The sequence below is a fragment of the Dasypus novemcinctus genome, chromosome 10, assembly GCF_030445035.2.
Source record: "Dasypus novemcinctus isolate mDasNov1 chromosome 10, mDasNov1.1.hap2, whole genome shotgun sequence".
Classification (NCBI taxonomy): domain Eukaryota; kingdom Metazoa; phylum Chordata; class Mammalia; order Cingulata; family Dasypodidae; genus Dasypus; species Dasypus novemcinctus.
In genome coordinates this window covers 85,865,850-85,876,533 of record NC_080682.1, presented here as the reverse complement: position 1 = coordinate 85,876,533, position 10,684 = coordinate 85,865,850, and the positions used below count along the sequence as shown (strand labels likewise).

Sequence of the window (10,684 nt, the reverse complement as noted above, 5' to 3'; positions counted from 1 at the left end):
ATAAATAAGAAAGTATACAGTTCTGGGAGAGTGACAGCCATTTTGGGGCCCTGAAGCTATTCCCAGAGGAAGAGGGGATAGACCTAAAGAAAACAGGTTCTTGATAACAATGTTGAGCCTTGTCTGAAGGCCGTCCATGTAGCCCTATTGCTATTTATTAAGCCAATAAATTCCCTTTATTGATTCAGCCAAGTTTGGGTTGGGTTTCCTCGTATTTGTAACCAAAATCATCTTAAATGACAACTGCTCTCACAGAACATAACTTGGTAGTCAAGGATGAGAGTGTTGCTCAAGACCATGTATCTAAAGGCCCAGTTATGTGGTGCACAAAGTTAGTTAAGAGTTACAGTCACAAAGATAAGTGGAGACTCTGGCAGTGAGAGAGGTATTTCTGACTAAGACAGACAGGATTTCGATGATGGAGGGAGAAAGGATGGCATTCTTGTCTAGACAGAAAATGAGCAAAGGGAGAACAGTGCATTTGGAAGACTGCAATTTTTTTTTGGAGGGAAGGGAGTATGCTGGGAAATTGAGGTGGTTATTTGAGATGGGGCATCTGACAGCCAAGCAGATAAATTTAAACAAGATGGTAGTTAAAAGGAAGTCATTGCTGGGTATGAGCAGTAGAGTGGCATGAGCTACTTAAGAACATCAGATTGAGGGTACAGCCTGCTGAGAAAAGAGCCCAGGAGTTCAGAGAGGAGTCTGTTAATAATGACCCAACACTAGGTGATGGGACTGGAATAGGAAAATAGCAACAAATGTTTACTGACACTTACCTGATTTGAGGGCCTTTGCTGGGTTCTGGGAATATAGGATAAGTAGGGTTGGTTCCTACCTTCAAGGAGCTTACAGCCTACTAAGGAAACCAGACGTAAGTGTGTACACAAAAACAGGAGGACAGGACTCACAAGAGAAATACGTATACAAAATACGGAGTAAGTAATAGCTGGGAAGGGAAGTGGGGGAAGACTCCACAGAGACCTGACAGTGGAGATGGGGGATAGTGTGGAGGAAGTCCTGACTGGGCTTGGTGGCAGATGGGACCTGGGAGTTAAGGGAGAGGGAAGAGCTGAAAGCCCTGGGAAGAGAGAGACGTTTTGAAGGCAGAGTCCAAGATATGGGGCAATGACCACTCCTCCCAGGGGTGAAGGAAAGGCCTGGCAGCTGCAAGTTTTCTGGCCTAAAGGACATGAAGAATGGTGATGCTATGGACAAAAAAAGTAATGATAATAATAACAATGTGAATATGAATAGTTATGTTATCAGGTTATATTCTCATAACAAATGTACAGGGCAATTGCTGTTATTATTCTCATTTCATGGGTGAGGAATTGAGGCAGAGAAAGGAGATAGCAGAGTTAGAATTAAACTGAGGCAGTTTGATCCCAGTGCCTGTCTTCTTAACCCCTCTATGCTGTCTGGGGAAGTCTTCTGCCTGCAGCAAAAAGATGACTGAAATACTTTCAAATGACAACAAGGTTTTGTAAACTACTTTGATTTAGCCCCAAGATACTTTGCCATCATGATATGGGTTAAGTATAGACGACTTGCCAACCCCAAATAATAAAAACCACCACACTTTGACAAATCAAGTTTCATTGTAATTGCTGAGCACGAAGCAGCCGCAAGGTGTGTGGCAAGCATGGAGTAGTCATTGTCATGCCTTACAGCGCCTTGTGAGAGCTTCTCACAGCAGAGGTTCTGGCCAACTGTGTGGGAAGGGCAGGATGAGAGGAACCGAGAACCCTGGGAGTCCCTGTTCCCTTAAAGCTCTTGAAAGAGATGAGCAAAGTTTAAAAAGCATCTTCTCAATCTACATAAGGTAATGTTTAGTATATCTTAAATTGAGGTAAATAAAATCCAGCACAGGTTAGCATTTGAGCTACCTGCCCACACAGAAATCACATTCAGGGAAAACTATTGAATGATGCTGTAAGAGACCCTATTTTGTGAAATTATTTGTGTCTATTTGGAAACACTGAGTCAAACGATTCTAAATATGGGGTCGGTGTGGCAGTTGGTGGTTGCCGTTGAGGGACCTTTCCCAATATGATTCTTGGTCTCAGCTTTTTCAGGGTACAGGAGAGACTGCAGGTGATTGATGTACTTGATTGCAGCTCTGAGGGTTTCCACTTTGCTGAGTCGTTTCTCCAAATACTCCTCTGGCAGATGATGTCGGAGCTGGGCGTAGCCTTCATTGACACATTTCACCCGCTGCCTTTCCCGCTCATTCCTTTTCCGAATAAAGGCTGGCCCGTAGGAGTATTCACATCTTCTGTAGTTTGGATAAGGTATTGGAAAAGAGAATGTGCAGCGTTCACCATAGTTTTCCATGATCAGGGAATCACTGGAAAAAGGTAGTAATGGTAGCTCTTCAGAGTAAGGGGATGGTGCTGGGGCCTCAGGGTACAGGTGCAAAGTGACCATGGGGTCCAGATAGAAGGACCGGGTCAGTGGCAAGTGGGTAGAATCGGAGAGGACAGGCAGTTTGTCTGGCAGATTAGAGTAGCTTCTATTGTCCATTATTCCCTCTTTAACCTAGAAACATAACCAAGTTTATTGATTTGGCCAGGCCAGAAGAGAGTAGATATCATCTACTTTCTTGGAGGCTGATGTTTAAAGACTTTTCTGCTTGGATGAATAGTTTCTGAGTTCATTCTGAAAACTAGATGGGGTTACTATATTTTGTGAATAGAAGAGAGGATTTTCAACGGTACACAGAAACAACATCAAATAACGTTGAATCACCTTGAAAGTTATTTCCCTTTAAATTCTCTCTCAATCCTTGTGATTACAAAGATATATAATCTTAGTCTGGTGATGGTGTGTCTTCCATACCACTAGAATGCTTGCTAATCCCCCGTCAGCTCAAAGCTTTCAACAAGCTATAATATCTAGCTAAAATTTAATAATATTTTTACTAACTTCTATTTATTGTAAATTATGCTGATTTCAAATAGTCATGATATAAAGTTTCTTTTAAAAAATCTACTCCAGTAAAAAATGTGAATTAATTTAAAGTATTCAGTAAATAAGAGAACAGGTGGAACACAGATATGATGAAGACTGTGAAAATGTATGCAAATAAATGAAGTTTGGGAAACACTAAAACACTATAATCAAATACATGTTGGAGAAATAACAAACTAGTTAATAAGCATGCATCCTCACAGGCATAGCCTTCTTAAATAATTTCTGATAAGCCAGGGGCAAAACCAAAAATAAAAATAAGTATTTGTTTTAAGAATTACTATAAGATAGCTTTAAGTGAGAAACTACAAAACATTTAAAATATTGTCAATTTACAAATTTTTACTTAAGTAAAACTTTAGATATCTTCAGTAAAGTTCACCTGTATTTGTGTGGTTTATTTTCCCCTCTATGGAACACAAGGATTAAGTATTATACCCCAAGAGGTCCCACACCAACATACCCCCTCTGTTTCAATAGGTCTGCAATTATCTAACTTTTTAAAGCACCATTACTTTTTGCCTTAACTGTAATAATGGGATCGCAACAGACTTTACAAGGGCATTGCAGTTTAAAAAGTTAACTGGAAGGCAGGGGAATGCAGTAGGAAATAATCCAGCCCCACACCCCTCATTTCGATTTTGGCTCTGACCTTTTCTAGTTGTGTGTCCTTATTCCTTAACCTCTTGGAGTTTCAGCTTCCTTCTATGCCTGATTGAGATATTTACCACTCTGGAGGATGTGAGATGTAATGGTGAGGATTAGCTAAAAGAATATACAATGTACCAGGCACAAAACCAGAGTTTTTTCCTCTTTCCTTTCTTCACAGATGAATATTTGTATAGCACCCATTTCTAAATTGCATCTTATAGAAAACCCAGCTTGTATTTTCCCTAACACTGGAGAATCAAAGCATTTATCTATCCAAAGCACATTTGTTGAGAGATGAAGAACACACCTAAAAGGAAAAAGGGAAACATGAGTATCTAATAGAGGGTTGGTTAAAGGCTAGCCTCCAGAAATGAAGGAAATACTGCTTTCAGTTTATTTCCAGGGGTGATTTTTCAGTATCTTTAAGAGATAGGGATTTTTTGCCTATGCTTGGCATATGTAAAGAAAAGAAGCCAAAAAAACAGTTCTTATTTTTACGGGCAAGATTAAGTAACATTGGCACTTGGCTTTCTGCCTGGGTGTAGCAAAAACTGTGCAGCCACACCATGTGATGGGAGGACTAGGCTTTAAGCACCAGAATTCAAGTGCAATAAAGTGTGTTTCAATTTGGGTGAAAAAGTCTACCTAATATGGCTTCTGAAAAGACAAATAACTGTGGAAATAGAAAGGGCAGAGGGTAGTGGGCAGGGGGAGTATTACTGGGGAGGATTTATGGAAATGGTGAAACAAGCTGGAGGAGTAAATGCCAGGAAAAGCTCTTTCTAATACTGGGGGTGAGGTGAAAATGTGATAGACCCAATTAAAAGTCAAAACAGAAGGACAGGAAGGAAATGAAAGATTACAAATTTTGACCAAATGGCCTAAAATAGCTAACACAAAAATCTCTGGAAGATTAAAATGAGCCAAGATTCTGTCAAAAAGAAAAAGTTGTTAAGAGGAAAGAGAGATAGGAAATTCCTAGGCCAAGAGGGTAAGAGATTAAAGGGGGAATGGATGTGGCTCAAGCAGTTGGGTGCCTGCATCCCACATGGGAGAAATCCCGGGTTCCATTCCTGGTACCTCCTAAAGAAGATGAGCTGATGCAACAAACTGACACAAAAAGCAGGGAGTGGATATGGCTCAAGTGGTTGGGCATCCGCCTCCCATATGGGAGGTCCTGGTTCAGTTGCCAGTGCCTCCTAAAGAAGATGAGCAGAGACAACGAGCAGGCAACAAGCAGACAGAGGAGGGAGGCTGGCGGGGCGGGGAGAGTACAGAGCCCAAATTAGTATATTTCAGACAACAGCAGAGCCTTATTTCTGCCTATAGAGCCAAACCAAAACTGATTAACTACAACAGGTTATTAAAAGGATAACCTGTCTCAGATACATTCTGAGTAATATATGGTGTGGGTAATTATGTGTAGATTTTAACAAGCATTTGCATAATTTTTGGAGAAAGAAGTATCTCTGGAGACATGCTGATGAGCAGCTTTTTCTGATGATCATTTCCAGTAGTTCATCAATCAATATAAAAATATTTAGATATGCATCTCTTACTCAAAGAAAAAAATTTTAACCACAAAACAACAGAATGAGAGAACAAATAAAAAATGCAGGAATGAAGAAAATTGAGATAGGAAGTTTAGTGGAGGCTCGAAGTTATTGTAGAAATTGAGGATAAATTTTAAAAGAAAGCAACACAGGTTATTAGTGCTGGGACTCCACGGTTCCAGATACATGCACAACTAACAAACATACCTATCCTGGTGAAAATCTCAGGTTTCTGTTTTAGAACTCTTCTGGGAAATAAATGATTTTATGATAAAATAATGAGATTCTGGATCCTCTGCTGAGCATAAAAGCTTTAACTTTCAGAGGTATTAAAACTATCAAGCATGTAAAAAACAAAAAGCTCCAAGTGCACATGTAATTGAATTATGGAATGTTAGGGCTAGCAGGAACCTTAGAAATCCTCTTATCCAAGCCTTCATTTTTCAAATGAGGAAACTAGTACAAAGAGGTAGCTAATAGCAGAACAAGGACCAGAACTTAGGTCTCCTGGCTTCAAACCAGAATGCTTTCCGCTCCTCCATATGACTTAATCAACAGAAAAAATCAGGATCATTCAATATATAGGCAAGATTTGAAAGTTTAAGATAATAGGAGAGTGAGCAGATAGCTCCAAAATTCATCATTTATCAAAACCGTGCCTAGGGATTTTCTTAAACCATGATCTTATTGTCTCCCAGTGGGCCCCTGTGGAGAAGAGTCTCTTACCTGAGTTTTGTTGTCAGGATGATGTATTTTGGGCTGAGTCAGACTTGATTTATAGGTGATCATTTAGTAATGATATGCCAAGTAGCTTACAGTTAAACAGAACTGCTCAGTTCTGGTTTAGCTTTTTTTTCCTACTTAATACGTAGATATGACAACATACAACAATACTAAATAGAAAGGTTTGCTTACAAAACTGCACTCTTGAAAGAGATTCTTTGCAAAATGAATGTCCTTCCCATGCATTGAGATGATATAATTTTTATACCAAATTTATGGAAAATGTCTTAAGTAATAGTCTCATAATGGACAAATATTAGTCAATATTCTTGTAGAAGAAATAAAGGCCAGAACCACAAAGGTTAACACGAACCTACATCTTTTAATACTAACAATGAAATCAATAATCTTAGGTTAGATTTATGGCTTAAAAAAATTCTTACTAATCAAAAAAAAAAAAAACAGACCCCATTTATAGCTCTTAAAACCTCACTACTTATGAATTTAATGTAATTTAATTTCAATATAGTTTTTGCCAAGAATTTTACCAAAATATCTATACTTTTTTAGATCCTTCTAAGTACCCATACATTCTCTCCCTCCCCCAACTCCCTACCCCCAGATAATTTAATACCAATATTTAATGTTTAGAATGGCTTACATAGTAGTCTCACAAGAGGATAAAAAATGTCTTTATATCTTCAAGCTCATCATACAGCAAAAGAAAGAAAAAAAGCTAAAAGACATGGACAATGATAGATGTTTCAAAAATTATTTTTATTGTTACATTCCAAAGAGGACTAGGAAGAAAAAAACCAGTTATTCAATAACTATTATACCTCTCAGAGGGAGACACCCAGAACCTCGGTCCTAGTTCAAAGCTGCACATACTAGAGCCAACCAGCTGCCTCCCAACTTGACTGAAAGTGGATAAGTACGTTTATGTCATCAATCCAGGGAGGCTAAGGTTTAAAAGAAAATTTCTTTATTGCAAATTTCCAAGTCCTTATGATTCATTCTTATAGATACTCAAAGATGAGAAAGACCATACACACCAAGACTATATGTTTAGTCATTAAACTAGCAAATGCCAGTTTGTTCTAGGATGCATTGCATCAGACATCACAGTACACGAAGAAACTCTGCATTTTGTGAACAGCCACCAGGCATTTCACAACCAGTTTACCACAAAGTGCAGCCACAGACCAACCATTTGCCTAGCTAATATAGTCAGTGCAAAATTCAAATGGGTAAATTAGTGCTTTGATGAGGGTGGCTATGCTGCAAAATATAAATGAAACTTGAAAACAGGAGGTAAAGATTATTTACAAAAGTTTGTTTAGTAAAGTGACTCTGATGTGTTAAGCACTTCCCACCCCACCCCCCATTCCCCCAAAACCACCCAACCACCTGAAAATCATCTTGAAATCCAAGTTAAAACTGTGTGGTGTAAAAGAATGCTTGCTCCCGGTAAAGGACTTCAAAGATAACTTACAGGCAGATTCATTTTTATCAGTAAAAGTCATAAATAGGAAAAAGTTCACTGGCAGACTTTTGAGATGTGTGCTTTTAAAACTGTCTCCAATAATACGTTAGTAAGAAGAAAAAAAAAACAAGCACATTTTCACTTTCAGTTTTAAATCTTCCAGCCAGAGATAGGTGAAATCATCAAGGTTGTTAAAACAAAATCCAGGAAAACTCAGTCAGTTCTTTCCAGTTGTCTGCCTTGTATCTTTCTAGACACCTTGAATTGGATTTCCAATTAGCTGAGGACAACATGACGGTCAAAGACAGATTTTCGCTGCTCTTGAACTTGAAGCTTCCAGCGCTGCTGGGCATACTCTACCTTGTTCAGCACATTGGCTCGACTGCGGGAGCGGGCCAACACATCATGGGCATTTGCAAAAGGCTGGTGATCCTGAAAGTCCAGGGATGGAGAACATCAGAGATGGCATGATCAGTGTAAAATATACACAAAAAACAGTCACTGGCCAGCTGCAGGGATAGGAGCAGCTGGACTCTGTGGAGTGTCTCTTTGGCCATACCCTCCTAGGCACTCAACTGCCTGCAAAAGTAGGATGAACTAAGCTATGTTCTAGATGGTCTAAGAAGCATATGTGATGAGGGGGTATTTCTGAAATGTTCTCATTGGCCACTATTTCTAAAGACATTTACCTTAAGAAGCAGGAACCAAGACAGAGAGAGTGTTTACTTGTATTAAAGAAAGCCTTCCTTGATGAGCAGGGGAAAGAAATTCTACTTCATATTAATGTCTCTATTTTACAGATATGGAAAGTGGGATTTTTTTCTTGATTTGTTCAATCCTGCACAGCTAATCTGTGGCAGCAGAATATCTTTTAATTTCCCTGACTCCAATTATAATAGAATTGATTACCTGCAAGCATGGGTCACATCCACCCTGGGAGATGAACTGACAAGGTCTTATCTTGGTTGGTTTTAATCTTTCCCTACACCCGCAACACATATACTAAATGGACTAGTTCTCCAAAGCCTTCTCATTTCTCCCCTTCCCTAATCTGTAATGAAAGGACACACAACTCAAGTGGTACAATTGCTCTCTATTCCCAAGGACAATAAGGAATTATTACTTCAGCATCTCTGTTCCACAGAGATTTGAATCTTTCATTTTTGAATGCCTGGATACTTCCACGTTAGTTGCTGTCTTTGGAAAGATGCTATTCAAGGGTTACCCATGTATCTGAGCAGAAAACCAACCTGTCCTCGTCAAAGTAAAACAAAGCAACTGGATGTTTGTAGTCACTACACAGGAAACCATTTTGCTAATCTTTCTATGAATGAGATATAAATACAGCTGCCTAAAGGCCAACAAGCATTCAATAGTAATTTATTGCTTTTGTTTGCCTTTTCCTTGATCTCTTTTCCCAAATGCTGTTAGTAAAGCTTCTAAATGTCCTACCCCTTAAACTAAACTTTACTTCTAGGAAAGAAACAACATTGCTTTGCTTTGCATGTTTAAAAGAGTTGTTTTATATATAAGGGCAGAAGTCAGCACATGTACAGAAAGCTATATATAACCACATAAATACATAAATAACTCTTAACTATAGTTATTGTTTTGGTTTTATAGCAACATGCCCACACAACGTCTACATTATAAAGACATCCCTAAAGAGATTTTTAAAATAAAGAATCTTTCTGTGACTTCTTGACCAAAATTCCCTAAGCTTTTCACTTAATTTAGGTAACAGCTTAAGCAAACCCCATTTGTTTTCTTTTAACCTTACAAATGAAAATAATAAAAATTCTACAAAGTTGAAAATGTTTAAAAGACCTAAGAAAGAAGATGAGGAAAGAGGAAGGCTAAAGTTAATAGGATTATTTGACTTTCCATAAGGAAATAAACCAATCCAAGGTCATTAACAAATTAGAACAAACACTAACACTTAGCTCACTTGGACTCACATCTTCTCAACACACTAATTTTGTTCAGGTAGATTAAAATGACACTATAGGAATATGGTGCCTCAATTAACTTGTATATAAAATATTATTATCCTTGGTTTGTTTTAACATAAACAAGACTGGGAAGAAGGATGTACTTTATCAGCAGAGTACCTCTCAGTTTCATAGTTTCATAGTTTACCTACTCTTCAATGTAGGGGAGAAAGACCTTCTTAGGGAAGAAATTTAAAGAACTAAACAAACCAGTTAATCCTTTTGGTCTGTCCTTCACCTATCAGAACAAGATTGAACTAGCTGTTCATGGTCTGGATACTGAGAGAATGCAAATAGAGATTGACCCTTTTTACATGTTTGTTCTTTTTACACCTGATAAAATTACAATAAATACAAAACATGTTTTAGTGTAATGCTTTGATAATAGTGATGATGTGTCATGGATATATGATACAGTAAATATTGTGACTACTTGCAGCGAGCTTCTTAACTATTTGTACTAACCCTTAACTTGGATTAAAATGTTCTACACTGAACACGAATGGAAAACGATGAAAACTGGAATTTGAGAATTTAACAAAAGCATTTTTAAAAGTATTAATACATATGTAGTGAAGAACTCAAACCTTCGATAAGTAAAAATTGTAGGAATTTAAATTTAACTTCTGTTTGCCCAGAGTTATCAAAAATTCACAGCTCTAGTCAGGAAACCTCTCTCTGCACAGAATCAGTTTAACAGATATCTAAGAGTCAGCCAGGTCTCTTAGAGACAGTCTCATATGGCCAAAGCACTTGGCAAATTAGTCACTGAAGGGAAAAATAGTTGCTGGGTACCTAACTCCACCAATGAAATGCCTGGTCTATGTGTTTGTTTTCCTACAAGTTATTTACACATGTGTGCGTCCATGTCTTTTATGTTATATGTGGGTTACATTATTGTAGTCTGTGCCTGAAAGTGTGAACCAGATATTTAATGCTGTAAAAAATGCAGATTAAGTTAGACTTTCTATGTGTCAAAATGTAGCCTTTGATACAGAACATTTTCATATGTCAGCAGTTCTCAACTAGGGGTGATTCTGTCCCCCAGGGAACATGCGGCAATGTCTGTGGACATTTCTGATTGTCATAATTGGGATGGTATGGGGTGCTTCTAGCATCTAGTGGATATGGGCCAGGAATGATGCTAAGCATCCTTCAATGCATAAGAGTGCCCCCGCCCATGACAAAGAATTATCCAGTCCCAAATGTCAATAGTATCAAGGTTGAGAAAGCCTGTCATATATATATGAATGAAAATTAATGTGGGAACAATATTTGAGACTTTAATACTTCTGGTCCACAACTTC

General features: G+C 38.2%; 2 protein-coding genes across 2 annotated transcripts in view; both read right to left on the bottom strand.

Moving 5' to 3' along the window:
* Positions 1-1,216: 1,216 nt before the first annotated feature.
* Positions 1,217-5,925, bottom strand: ASCL3 (achaete-scute family bHLH transcription factor 3). Its single transcript, XM_071218217.1, has 2 exons — positions 5,904-5,925; positions 1,217-2,541 (listed from the first exon to the last, which is right to left on the bottom strand). Exon 2 carries the CDS (start codon positions 2,524-2,526, stop codon positions 1,987-1,989), a length of 540 nt encoding a protein of 179 aa, XP_071074318.1. The 5' UTR covers positions 2,527-2,541; positions 5,904-5,925; the 3' UTR covers positions 1,217-1,986.
* A 733-nt stretch (positions 5,926-6,658) lies between these two features.
* Positions 6,659-10,684, bottom strand: part of TMEM9B (TMEM9 domain family member B) — a 39,870-nt gene continuing 35,844 nt past the window's right edge. The window contains exon 5 of the mRNA XM_004470260.5: positions 6,659-7,818. Within this exon, the coding sequence (XP_004470317.1) occupies positions 7,663-7,818 (156 nt within the window). The 3' untranslated portion in view covers positions 6,659-7,662. The remainder of the gene's footprint in view (positions 7,819-10,684) is intronic.

What these genes read in the sequence shown, in the direction of transcription:
- ASCL3 (XM_071218217.1), bottom strand. Translation starts at nt 2,526, where the DNA reads ATGGACAATAGAAGCTACTCTAATCTGCCAGACAAACTGCCTGTCCTC.